General features: G+C 38.8%; 1 protein-coding gene across 8 annotated transcripts in view; it reads left to right on the top strand.

The window, feature by feature from the left end:
* The window catches only part of nell1 (neural EGFL like 1), a 697019-nt gene that overhangs the window by 548524 nt on the left and 133662 nt on the right, over positions 1–14833 (top strand). For all 8 annotated transcript variants that reach the window (XM_062967797.1, XM_062967796.1, XM_062967794.1 and 5 more), the window contains one exon: positions 10281–10376. In XM_062967797.1, coding sequence (XP_062823867.1) covers positions 10281–10376 — 96 coding nt within the window. The remainder of the gene's footprint in view (positions 1–10280; positions 10377–14833) is intronic.

The following is a 14833-nucleotide window of genomic DNA, read 5'->3' as shown; positions in this document are numbered from 1 at the left end:
CACAGCTTCATTCACATAGTCGTTTCCGACTCTTTGTGACCTCATGGACCAGTCCACGCCAGAGCTCCCTGTCAGCCGTCGCCGCCCACAGTTCCTTCAAGTTCATGCCAGTCACTTCAAGGATACCATCCATCCATCTTGCCCTTCGTCGGCCTTCCTTCCATTTTCCCCAGCATTATGATCTTTTCCAAGCTTTCCTGTCTTCTCATGATGTGGCCAAAATAATTCATCTTTGCCTTTTGTATCCTTCCCTCCAGTGAGCAGTTGGGCATTATTTCCTGGAGGATGGACTGGTTGGATCTTCTTGCGGTCCAAGGCACTCTCAGGATTTTCCTCCAGCACCAAAGTTCAAAAGCATCTATCTTCCATGGCTCAGCCTTCCTTATGGTCCAGCTCTTGCATCCATAGGTTACTATGGGGAATACCATTCTTTGCACGATGTGGACCTTCGTTGCCAGTGTGATGTCTCTGCTCTTCACTATTTTATCAAGGTTGGCCATTGCTCTCCTCCCAAGAAGTAAACATCTTCTGATTTCCTGGCTCCAGTCTGCATCTGCAGTGATCTTTGCACCTAGAAATATAAAGTCTGTCACTGCCTCCATGTTTTCTCCCTCTATTTGCCAGTTATCAATAGGTGTGGTTGCCATGATCTTGGTTTTCTTGATGTTTAACTGCAGCCTGGCTTTTGCACTTTCTTCTTTCACCTTGGTGATAAGGCTCCTCAGCTCCTCCTCACTTTCAGCCATCAGAGTGGTATCATCTGCATACCTAAGGTTGTTAATGTTTTTTCCAGAAATTTTAACTCCAGCCTTGGATTCATCAAGCCCCTTATGTCGCATGATGTGTTCTGCGTACAAGTTGAAGAGCTAGGGTGAAAGTATACAGCCCTGTCATACTCCTTTCCCAATCTTGAACCAGTCTGTTGTTCCATGGTCTGTTCCTACTGTGGCTACTGGGTCGTTATATAGATTTCTCAGGAGACAGACAAAGTGACTTGGTATCCCCATACCACCAAGAACATGCCACAGTTTATTATGGTCCACACAGTCAGAGGCTTTAGAATAGTCAATAAAGCAGAAGTAGATGTTTTTCTGAAACTCCCTGGCTTCCTCCATTATCCGGCGGATATTGGCAATTTGGTCTCTGGTTCCTCTGCCTTTACTAAACCCAGCTTGGACATCTGGTAACTCTCGCTCCATGTATTGCTGAAGTCTTCCTTGCAGGATCTTGAGCATTACCTTATTGGCATGGGAGATAAGTGCCACAGTACGGAAGTTTGAGCGTTTCCCTTTTTTGGTATGGGGATATAAATTGATTTTTTCCAATCTGATGGCCATTCTTGAGTATTCCATATTTGCTGGCATATCGCATGGATCACCTTGACAGCATCATCATTCAAGATTTTAAACAGCTCAGCTGGGATCCCGTCGTCTCCTGCTGCCTTGTTATTGGCAATGCTTCTTAAGGCCCATTCAACCTCACTCCTCAGGATGTCTGGTTCTAATTCACCCACCACACCATCAAAGCTATCCTCTAAATTATTATCCCTCCTATATAGATCTTCTGTATATTCTTGCCACCTTTTCTTGATCTCTTCAGCTTCTGTTAGGTCCCTGCTGTCTTTGTTTTTGATCATGTCCTTTTTGCCTGAAATTTACCTCCGATGTTTCTGATTTTCGGGAAGAAGTCTCTTGTCCTTCCTATTCTATTGTCTTCTTCCACTTCCATGCATTGTTTGTTTTAAAAGAGTTCCTTGTCTCTCCTGGCTAACCTCTGGAATTGTGCCTTTAATTGGGCATATCTTCCCTTATCACTGTTTCCTTTTGCCTTCCTTCTTTCTTGGTCTACTTCCAGTGTCTCAGCAGACAACCACCTTGCCTTCTTGGTTTTCTTTTTCTTTGTGATGTACTTTGTTGCCGCCTCCTGAACAATGTTGTGAACTTCTGTCCATAGTTCTTCTGGGATTCTATTTATTAAATCTAGTCCCTGAAATCTATTCTTCACTTCCACTGCATATTCACTAGGAATATTTGTGAGATCATATCTAATTGGTCTGTGTATTTTCCCCATTCTCTTTAGTCTGATTCTAAAAGGTTCTTTTAGTCTGATTCTAAAAGGTTCACAAGGTTAAAGCGCAAAGTGAGCTCAGACTTGCCAGGGGCATTAAAAACAACAAAAAAAAGGCTTTTTTGCGTATGTTGGTAGAAAAAGGAAGAACAAGGAGGCAATAGGGCCTCTGCGAGGAGAAGATGGGGTAATGGTGACAGGGGACAGGGAAAAGGCAGAACTACTTAATGCCTTCTTTGCCTCAGTCTTCTCACAAAAAGAAAGCCATCTTCAACTTCAGCAACATGGAATGGACGAAGGATTAGGGTAAATCCAACCCCAAATAGGGAAACAAGTTTTCCAGGAACACCTGGCCTCTCTAAATGAATTCAAGTCCCCAGGGCCAGATCAGCTACATCCAAGAGTACTGAAGGAACTAGCTGAGGTTATTTCAGAACCACTGGCAATTATCTTCGAAAGTTCTTGGAGAACAGGAGAAGTCCCAGCAGATTGGAGGAGGGTGAATGTGGTCCCTATCTTCAAGAAGGGAAAAAAGAACGATAAAGAACCAATAACCACATCCAGTTTGCCCTGGCTCATAGATCTTACATTCTAGGTTCCTATAGTGTGTTGATCTTTAGAACATTGGATTTGTCATTCACCTCCAGCACCGTTGGCCGTTAGCCTTCCTTTCAGCTTTGAGCTAACTGCATCATCACATCTGGGGCTAGTTGAACTAGTCCTCTGTTCCTCCCCAGTAGCATTTTGACCATCTTCCAACCTGGGAGTCCTATTTTCCGATGGTATAATGACATTTCTCTGGTTGTACTGATCCATTTAGTTTTCATGGCACGAATACTGGAGTGGGTTGCTGTTACCTTCCCCAGGGATCATATTTAGTCTGACCTCTCTGTCATGATCTTCCCGTCTTGGGTGGCCCTGCATGGTTTAGCTCATAGCATCATCGAGGCGCTCAAGCCCCAGTGCCACGTCAAGGTAACTATTCTTTGCATGCTGTTGTCACAGCTAATAGAACATAATAAAAATTTGAACCAGTGGCCATGTGCCATATAGCTTTGCTGTGAGATTATTCTGTATGATTTCTTTAGGGAGCAAAAGGGGCATAGAACTTTCTGGAATCCAGGTTTGATAGGTATTCTTGTGAAGCAGACCAGCTAAATTTAGGAAAGAAGTAAATGAAGATGATGAAGAGGAAGGGGGGAGGAGAAAAGGGAATAGGCCCCATGAACCTGTAAGGAAAAGAAGTGTTTTGAATTTTTGGGGACTGAGTGTGCCTTTAAAGTCTGTCCAGTAATTTTCCTTCTTGTGTTGCAATTATATTATGTACTGCATTCTATTATATATTGTGATACAATGTAAATTCATTGTGTAACATTATAACTGAACAAGATCACTGCTTGTAAATTTGCAACAAACAAGGCATTTGAAGAATGAAGATGAGTGATGAACTAGTCAAACAGTCAAGTAGTACTGTTGTCTTGAAATAATAGAAGTGCAGGAGATGCAATCATCATTATTTTATAAAAAGACTGGCAGCTCCTTTTCTTCCCTTATTTCTACAAATAGCTGATCTCAGTAACTTGTGCTGAGAATACTAATTCCCTTCATACAATATTGCATCTTAATGTTAATTCGATATAATTTCTACTTAGTGCTCTCTCTAAGGCTAATAAAAATTTAGTTGTTTCAGATTTTTTTCAAGTACTAAGCAATTTGATTTCCCAAGAAAGGATGAAATGTGAACAGAATTAGTTATGCTCTAGTGGGAGTGAGTGAATGTTTGTGTGAATTCAGTAATGTCAGTAATCAGTAAAGTCTTCTTTTATTTCAATTATATTGGATATAATTTATAATATTTAAGCAGAGAAATAACTATTTATATTTTTGTTAATATGATATTTTTCTGCTTTTATTTAAAACTACATTTTCTACCTTATTTAGATCTTTAATTGCTATGTAACATTTCTGATATATGGCAAATTTCTTCAATACCTGTGCTGAATTTTTTAGGAAAAAGAACCCAAACTTTGTTTCTTAAAGAGCATCAAAACCTGTCAGTTTTCAACTCGATGGTGTCCCTTAGCTCCAAGAACACAAGAAAATTAAACAGAGTAAATGCTTAAATGTTTCCCAATTACGTTCTTACATATTTCTGATCCATTCTTCCCTCCTAATTTCCTCTTATGCTTTTGTTAAAGTCCTTTCCTCTTCATTTCTTGCTTCGGGCTAATTTGTCATGAACAAATACAAGTTATTATCTTTTCTCCCTGTTCATCTGCCCCTGAAAAAATGAGGTAGACCATTTTCTTCCACTAATAACTCACTAGTGGGCATGGTGTGGCTGCAGCCAAATTATCCTACCCTCAAGGATTCTGATTGAAATCTCTAGTAGAGAAGCCCTGGACCACTTCCGTTACCCTGGTGAGGAAGATTAATTTTTTAGTATAGTTAAACACATTAACCCTTTCTTGTGATTTTTGACTTTTTTATTTTATTTTTTATATTGCCATAACATTATAGCACATCCTACTGTTGTATTGTTCTGACTTCAGAGCACTATTATGGTTAATTTAAAAAAAAAAAGAGTAGATGAACTAACTACAAAGCAAGTGGCAGGAAAGAGGAGTTAGTAATGATGCTTTCAATCCAGATAGAAATGTGCAAATGACAGCCTTAAAATACAAATGGATCAAGAGTATGATAAAGATTAGCAAAAACCAGCTACCATAACAAAACTGACTGGAGTGGATTTCAGATGGAATAATGCAGCATTAAGCAATTATGTGATAAGACCCTGAGTTAGTAAAGAGCATAAGGTCATATTTATTGTAACCATAATTTGTAACATAGTGAATCAAATAAGTTCAAGTTAACAACAACTTACACAGGATAAATTGGTCAAATACTATTACTAATTCCAAAATTGCAATTTAGCCAGATTTGAACTGGTTTGGGTAATACAGGCATTTCTTTCTCATTCTAAAAGATACCAAAGTCAAAGTGGCCACTTGACAACTGAGATATGCCAGCAAGGTGTTAATACACTTCTAATCATATCACATTATCAATATTTTAACTTGGCACTCTTCTTATTGCTTCATAAAAGGGACAGTATAGGACAGAATGTTTAATGTTCTCTACTTGTCCCTTGCAAAGACAAAGATGCTGTTTCACAAAGACTTTGCAAAGACTGAACACAAAGTATGCCAGAGCCATAGTTTGAAAACGTGTACTGGTAAATACCTTTTTGCAATTGACTAAATATCACAAAGAAAATGTGTTGTTTTTTTGTGGGCAGCACAGGAAGAAGAATGTCTAAGGTTGCATCTACATTATAGAATTAATACAGTTTGACACCATTAACTGCCATGACTCAATGATATGGAATACTGGGATTTATGGATTGGTTAGAAACCAATGCTCTTGGGCAGTGAAGGCTAAAGCCTTGTAAAACTACAGCTCCCAGGATTCCATAGCACTGAGCCATGGTGTCAAACTGCCTTATTTCGACAGTTTAGATGCACTTCTAGTATTTGCACATGTTTGCTCTCTCTTCTGAATACTCTGGAATTGGGTTTCAAATAATATTTCAACTTCCCGTTATTGTGTTATATGTTTTGTATCATTCTGTCGCTTCTTCCCCTGCCTCATCTGAAAAGGAGCGGCATATGTTTATATGTGTACGTTAAACATACAGTTATAGCCATTTTCCTGAGTTTATACTCATGAGAATTATCACATTACATAGGCTGGATCTACATTGCTATATAATAAAATTTGGAACTGCATTATATGGTCAATGTAGACCTATATAATCGATACCTTCTCTCCTGTCATTTTGCAAACAAGTGAAAATTTGGTTTTGGGAGCAAGCATTTGGCCCAGCATAATTATCTGTGTAATACAGTTTTTAATGATAAATATGATTTTCGGATTATCTGGCTTTGAATCTATGCACAATAACTGTCTAATGTTTACATATGTTGTATTAAATTATTGTTTATTTGCTTTTAATTGTTGTTGATGTTCGGGCATGGAATAATGCCACTCTTGTAAGCCGCCCTGAGTCCCCTTCGGGGTGAGAACAGTGAGATATAAATGTCGTAAATAAATAAATAACATAATGCAGTTCAATGTGGTTAAACCACAGTACATGGATCTGACCATATAATGCAGGTCTACATGGCTCCAGTTAAAGAAATAAATAACATGTGACTTTGAAATGAAAGGTCTTACTTTGGTCAGCTGTATCAGTAAGAGATACCCAAATATGCCCTCACATAGTGAGATTTACTAGTCTCTTTAGAGCAGCCATGGGCAAACCTGGGCCCTCCAGATGTTTTGGACTTCAACTCCCACCATTCCTGGCCTCAAGCCCCTTCCTTTTCCCCCTCAGCCGCTTAAGTCCAAAACACCTGGAGGGCCCAGGTTTGCCCATGGCTGCTTTAGAGGCAACAAGTCTAGAAGCAATCTGAGAAAGCACCGATGACAGTATGTTGAAGCAATTGCAGGGCTTTGCTGTCCTGAACTATCAAAATGACGGTTAGCTTGAGAAAAGAGCTTCTTTTTCTCATGCCTTATGTGGGACTTTTTGCTGTCTAATTTATCTACAAAACCACCGTGGCACCTGGTGTAATTTTAGTGAAAGATATATGGCTAGTTGGCCTGTCTGCTCCAACATCAGTTTCTGTCAGAACGATCATGTTGAGTATGCAGACAATGGCTGCTTTGCAATCTTTAGCTGGAGCAGCTTTCACTCTGCCCGTTGCCATGCCAACCGTGGTCCGCTCTTGCCTGCTCATTTGGGCCACAAAGAGGAGCATTACTGCCTAATGGTTGCTCTCCTTGCGAGATGTTTGCAATATGAAATAGCACCTCGGAATGGCGTGAAAGCGCTTTCCGAGAGGTTTTATCCAGGGTTAATCATTCTCTATGTCTCCATTTTGAATTCCTTGTCACATGCATCATATCCACACAAAGGCCTAAAAGGTGCCACAGGCTTGGCAGTGGTATTTGCTCTGCTCACTTGCGAGCGGTTATATATTACGATTTAAGCCCTAAACCCACATCATTGTCCACTTTACTCTGTGTAGAAATGATTGCTGGATACATCGTACAGCAAGTCCGAAGCACTGATTCCATTTCATGTTATTTTAAGCTGCCTTTAAAGCCATTTGCAGTTTCTCATTGTCATGATTCCATCTGTGATTCTGCAAGAAGGTTTGTTGGCTTTGCTCTTAACTCTGATGCAGAAGGTACTCTTTAAATATTCATTGTAGTTTTCTCTTCTGGGTGCCTTGGGAAATGCAGCACACAGGACTTGATTAATATTTCTTAGGAGCATGAAAGCACTCAGGGTGCCTCTATCAAAATCTTCCTGAAAGCACCAGGGGCATACAGGGGGGCAGGCAGAAATAATTTGGTATACAAATCTCTAGCCTAAGCTCATCTCTCATTTGCAATGCAAAAGGCTCTGGTGGCACCTTGGAGACTAACCGACAGAAAGATTTTGGCAGCATAAGCTTTCACCAAGGTAAACTGATTTAGCCCTGCACTTAAGAAATATAGGGAAGATTCAGAGTTTGAGCAAAACTCCAAAGCTTAGAAAAAAGTTTGGGGACAGTCTGGATGGCACAAGGAGATTCAATATGAACTTGTCTGGTGTTCAGATGGGCACCATCAGGGCTGTAGCCAGAAAAAAATTCAGGGGGGGGGAGTTGAAACTTTTTTTTAGTGAATCATGAAGAGTAGTTTCATAAGGCAAAATAATTAATAAATCAGGCTCCATCAATAAACTTCAGTGGACACTCATGGGAATTTGGTTTATCGATTAAAATTCATGAGTAAACCAGATTTTTTTAAAAAAACCTGAAAAAGTTTGGGGGGGAAGGGGGGTTAACCCCTAACCCCCCTACCCCAGCTACAGCCCTGGGCACCATTGCCATCCCCTTTTCTCTACGCCAGAGTTTCTCAAACTGTGCTCCTCCAGATTTTCCAAACAAATTCCAAACAGCTGGTAAGATGGATGGGATTTCTGGGAGCCGAAGTCCAAGACACCTGGAGGAGCACAGTTGAGAAACACTGCTCAACACTCACAGAGTAAAAGGAGTGGATCAGGACCATTTCACCACCTCTGTCTTTTTACCTGTATGCTCAAGATTCAGTGAGGAAGACAGCAAAGGGAAAGTAAAGGTCCAGCCAGGCCAAATTGGTTTTGGCCCAGCTGAACTACATAGACTCTGCCCTGCCACCTCTACCTTGGGTCAGGCATGGAGTGTATGGATGCTCCAGACTGGCCCCACAATAATGACCAGTGTAGATGAGCTTTGATTCTACCCTATATACACCTGTATAACTCTAGACATTTTAGTCAAAAAATCAATCAAAAAAACCTGGGCTGACTTATCCATTGGTCCTTGTGAGTACTGTACCTTATCTGTTACTATCCCCTTATCTGAGTAGTGGCAAAAGGTGAGAGCTTAGACCTTAGAGCAGTGGCTTTCAACCTGGGGTCCCCAGATGTTTTTGGCTTTCAACTCCTAGAAATCCTAACAGCTGGGATTTCTTGGAGTTGTAGGCCAAAACACCTGGGAACCCCAGGTTGAGAACCACAGCCTTAGAGCATCCTGGAACATCTCCACAGAACAATCCTGAATTTATCCATGGGTCAGTTCAAAATCCATAATTTGTCCCCCAAACCTGCCCTTGCCTATACATATGGTTAATATATATATACTCTCCACAAAAGAGAGTAAAAGCAGATTATAGACCATATTTCCTCAGATGCAAGTGAAGTGTCTAAGAACAGAACTTTATAGGCAGACTGTATGTGTGAATAACCATAGAAATGAAAACCGTTTGAGTATGATGATATGGTGACAAATTTAGTTTAAATTATGGTTGTTAGGAGAAAAGGCAGGAGGAAAGATGTCGCCTAAAGCCAGGGTGAGTAGAAAGACATATCATTTATTAATGTCATATCCATCTAGGGAGTTAATCTTTCAGTTTGCTCAATTGTGGTCCACAATGTGTAGTTTCTTTGGTTATTTCTATCAGTTCTCCCAACATTTCACAGATAAAACTGGAACATATGTGGATAAGCAATATCAAATGATAATCAAGCTAGCAAAATCTATTTAAAACAATACCCATACAAGCTAGGAAATACCACAGTAGTTTGTTTTTCCCCCTTTTAAAATATTTTTATGAAGAAAACATAGTAAAGAAAAAAGAAATAACAATACAAAAAAAGCAGAATTTTCCTTATACAATACTAAAGCTATGCAGCTAACTAACTAGCTGCTACAATAATTTACAGAACCTAAATCAGAAACACACAGCAGAACACACATCTACGTTGACATAATCACACAAACTACATTAAGAAATGGACACACAGACAAGGAAACAATTCTACAAACCTCACACTCACTATCTCATGGTTTTATCTCTTATTATTCTACTCCCTTTAAATGGTATTATATGACCACACTTCTACGTCTGATAACACCATTCCAATTCATAAATCTTACAATTGACATTTGCCTCCAAGCAGTTTACTTTTTTCTGACTCTACTGGGAAGGGTGAGATTCTGTCCCTTCTTCTCTCTTGCATTGAAATAATTGAATGAAGTCAGGGACTAAGAGACTGGGGAGGCGAGATAAATTTTAAAAGCAGTTAAAAAGTGGGATGATAGAAGATGAATCAGGACTGTCCCTGCCAAAGTAAGACAGTTGGATGATATGTTCTACTAATTAATTGCTACACAGAAGATCAGGGATTGCAATTGACTCTGCCTCTTAAGTCATTAAAATGAAACATAAAGCTTACCACAATTCTTTCAACAAGCTCACTGCTGTTCAGCCACATGAGTAACTTCTGAAAGTTACTCATAGTATTTGCTTGAAAATATATCTTGGGGCTTACTGTAGCTGGGCTTAGTTCCAAAATCTACTGTACTGTGTGTATATGCTCTACTTTCTATCTTTGTCCATGCCAAATCTTCATTAACATTTTGTTGACACTTTTTCTTTAGGCTTTCTATTTCTTTTTACAGTACTTAACTTCCCTACAATAAATCATTTTTGCTCTTTTTGGAGTATGGAATTTGTTTATTTTTATTATTTCACAATTACATAGAAGTACTAAAGTTTTTATGGCACAATTACACACATATATAAAATCAATGTTTTGAATTTGTTTTGTATTTCAGCATTTTGTGAAGAAGGATGTCGTTATGGTGGGTCATGCATAGCCCCTAACAAGTGTGCCTGTCCTTCTGGATTCACAGGAAGTCATTGTGAGAAAGGTAACATTCTGAATGGCTATCACTGATTTATTTTTATATACAGATTGTTGCTATTCATTATCTATACTATTTACATGAAGATGTCCATTCCATTTTTGTTATTACACAACAAGTTGTTGCACAGTAAAACTAGGAAGGATTTCAATGACTAACAAAGTGTAGTAATAATCTTCTAGGTTTGATTTCCAACAAAGACAATAATTGTTTCACATGGGTGGTTCCTATAGTACAGATATCCATGTCCTTTATATTTCCAATTCTGTATGCGAAGTATTCATTTGGAGAGGTGGAGATGCATAAATATATAAATGCTTAAGTGGAGGCAGTTGGATGTGCACAGCCTTTGTGTATGCTTGATCAAAAACCAAAATTAGATGCACCTGGGGATACACAGCATATGCACAAGCTCACAGAATTGTATGCAAATTCTACAAGGACCAGCATTGATCAGATATTAAATTCATCATGATACCAGCAGGATTTTCTTCCCTATAGCTCTCTATGGCACTGGAAGCATATTTTGGAGCATCTCCTAGTTCTGGAAAGAAAGAATTTGGAGTGCTCAAGTGGCTTCAGGAGAGGATGTATCCTTTACCACATAAGCCTGCCTGGACTGAGTTCCACAGGAGGGACTTTCTCTGAATCCCACTACCTTCATGGGTAGAGTTAGTGGAAGGCCTTTTTTCAGTGGCTATCCTGAGACTTTAGAACTCTCCCCAGGAAGACTAAAATGACCCCTTTCCTTGCTGTCCTTCCATCAGCAGGCAAAAACTATTTTTATTTAGATAAGCTTTTAGAATTGAAGGCCTTTAACAAAACAACAGTAAGTATTATATGACCACCATTGTATATTTGTCTTGTGTTTCTTTTATAAAAGCTGTGCTTAAATATTCTAGATGAATGCTATCAAAGTGGTACCTCCTTAGACTGGTTACTAGCTGGCTTCTGGTGAGCTTCAAAACAAAGAAATAGCTAATAGGCACAAATGGGTCTGGTCTCTGACACACTGGAAAAAAGCAGTATCTCCCTGACATCAAAAAGCCTGAGAAGCATTATTCTTAACTATTTCTGAGTAACAACTGGAAAAGTACATAGCAAATATCAACAATCACAGCACCCATAAATATTGTGAATAGTTACAGAGCAGCAATCACAGGAGCATCATTGAGAGAAATTAGATTTTTCTAACAAGATTTTAATTAGGATTACACAACAGCATCTTATTCATACAACAACCTAATTGAATAAAGTACAACAATATTTGTCTGTAATAGCAATATCTTCAGTAGATAAAATGTAAAGTATCAGTAATCAGGGAAACCTTAATTAAGTAACATGACAAATATTCATAACAAGCAAGCACTGCCCCAAAACAATCCTGCTGCCACAAAATATCGTGTCTTAATGAGCCTACTCCTACAACCAATATCCAAAGCAAATGCAAACATTGCAGAATCATCCTAAAGTCAGAAGGCGATGGTAAAAGAAATTAGCTGTATGAACTAAAGACTGAAAAATGTGCAGCTCAAACCCACATATCATCAACAGGAAGACCATGGTAGCATTCCTCAAAATGTCTGAAGAAAAATTCTTGTGTTCCCACATATGTAAATGCAGATAACAATAAGCAAAAGTATGCATAAACATATGGCATAAAATTAAAAGTCAATCACACAGTCAATAATCTGAATATATTAAATAAATATTGCTGAATACTCATATTTGTAGCATTGAAGTTGGTGAACAGAAGAATTATTTGTGTTTTTATTATGTAAGGATTTCTACATTGATGTTTGGCTTAGACAGGTGGAAAGAATTAGACTTTAAGACGGACTTTAATATTGCCTAGCCTACTAATGAAAATAGTGTTGAAATGCATCTGTTTTCTGTTCTACTGTTGCCTAATGGATTTTCACATCATTTCTGCTTCAATGCTACAAATCTATATATACTGATTACTGTAGGTTTTTGTGTACACCTAATAGAAACAAAGTCAGGAAAGAGGAATATAGAATCTGACTTGCAAAACTGATAAACAGCAATAATTCCTGACTTTTATTTGTTTTTTGATTATCAGATCCTATATTCCTATTTGTATTCTCCTGCAGAGAGGCCAAAAAAGGGAAGGCTGAGTTACTACTGTTCTTTAAAAATGTACAGGTTGACTATTCCTTATCAGGAATTCTGAAATCCAAAATGCTCCAAATTCAGCCACATGGGCAGCTGAGATAGCGACACATCATTTTCTGATGATGTACATAAATGAATTAAAATATTATGTATAAAATTATCATCATCATCATTATCATCATAGGCTATCACTAATGGCTGAGTATGATTGCCTTCCAATTGTAGGTCTTGGTGTTGAGTCCGTAGGTGACTGTAAAGACCTATTCTTTCACAGTGAGGATATCTATTTCCAGATGGAAGGTGGTCCTAACAAGGGTTGTCTTGACACACCTTTCTCTTGACACATTTCTCCCTTTTGCACTCCATTTGTGCCTCTTTGAATTCCACAGCACTGCTGGTAACAGCTGACCTCCAATTAGAATGCTCAAGGGTCAGCACTTTCTAGTTCTCAATGTCTATGTCACAGTTCTTAAGGTTGGCTTTAAGGCCATTTTTAAATCTCTTTTCCTGTCCACCAACATTCTGTTTTCTGCATTCTGTCAGCTTTCTGGAAGAAGCAAAGACCACTAGCACTGAAGTGATGATCCTCTGCCACCAACTTTGCTGGGTTGGCCACGTTGTCTGATTGCCCAATCAGTGTCTCCCAAAGCAGTTGCTATACTCTTGAGTATTATGTGCTACCTGTGCATAATACTATTGGCTATAATGATAAGAGCCTTTTTGCAGTGACATATGACAGCAGAACAACCGTATTTTATATCATTGATTGAGAATAGGGATGGACCCTTGAAAGTCAAGAGAGCTCACTTTTGATTTGATTGTGAACACACATTGGGCTTTTGTGGCATTTCCTCAGCAGATAGTTCATGTTAATCAAGTTTCAATTGTACGGATGTCAGTCTGAAGCAATTCTCTGGAATGATTCCAAGGGACAAATAGGAATTTCAGTTTACTGATCTTCCTAAAAACATTATTTTGTCTTTCTTCATTTCTGTTGTTCAGATGACTGCCTTTGGCTTGGGTGATCAAAGAACGCAGATCAGAATTAAGGGTACTTTTCTTTCCACTATGATTTGTTTTCACAGTACAGCTCAGGTGAAATCTGTTGGCTTTGTGTAAAGTTAAGAATAGATGACTAACACATGCTAACGTATTCTCAGTGACCAGCTGTGGTATAATTATTGGGAAAAAGTAAATGGTGTTCAGCTCTACAGTAAATCATGGCTAAATTGTATATAATCATCCATTGTTCTACAGAATGCATCATGAGTGGATGTATAGCTGTAGTGAGACTATTACATTTCAGTGACATCTGTTCACTGTGCTGAACTCAATGATGTTCTGTACATTGACATAGGACAATCCTTTATGCATTATTTCCAAGAATGGAAGATGTTCTATTGGCTCAGTTTGTAATGACTTAAATCTGTTGTAGCACCCAGAAGAAAGCAAGATAAGCTTCTAGCAGTTAAAAATGATCATCAAAAGCAAGTGCCTTTATTTTTGAGAATGAATTATGCATAATTCATCATGCACCCTAAGAGAAATAATGATATTAGACTCAATTCAAATATAGTGGCTGTTGAATGCACAAGATTTATGTTGGTAGCCTGTGTGGGATGCAAAGTGAAGATGATAGTAGAGGTTTAAGTCAATCGTGTGAATGCATAATGCAGCATGCTGTTAAAAAGAATTTACTACCAGTGGTGGCCTTTGCAATTTAGACCTGAATTAATGGAACATTGCATCTCAGCTGTAGGCTTGTCTTTCTGCACAGCAGTTGAGATAACCTTACATTTTTAAAATCAGAAACATCTTCTTTCCTATGTTATTCTTTACAAAGCTACACATAGGTATTTCATGCAGATACATCTTTTATATGGCAACAGTCTGCTATACAGCTCCACACAAAAAGCAACTCACAGTAGACATGAACCTATATTTTAAGTCATATCTATATACGGTTGTTTTGAAGGGGTGCACATGCTTTGAAGGAAAACACACACTGTTGCCAGTTTCTCAGACATGTCATCAAACCTATATCAAATGGCTATTTTCCTATTCTCCTGGGGCTTTTTGTGGGGGCTGCTTCTAGACATAGCCAAAACCCGTGTAGAAATGGGTTTAAACAATCTGCTTCTGCATGGGCTCTAGTCCCCACCCCCAACCCAAAACTCGGGCTTTCCCTGCCATGGGGGGAGGGGGGGCTACATGTAATCCAGAGTCAAATCGGGATGACATGAATCCACCCCGAAGCCACCCATTTGAGCCCCAAAACATACCAAAGAGGCTTTTTGATAGCACAGTCTTCTCCCTACAGTCCTCCA

This window comes from Anolis carolinensis, chromosome 1 (genome assembly GCF_035594765.1).
Source record: "Anolis carolinensis isolate JA03-04 chromosome 1, rAnoCar3.1.pri, whole genome shotgun sequence".
Taxonomy (NCBI): domain Eukaryota; kingdom Metazoa; phylum Chordata; class Lepidosauria; order Squamata; family Dactyloidae; genus Anolis; species Anolis carolinensis.
This window is presented reverse-complemented; position numbering and strand designations above follow the sequence as displayed.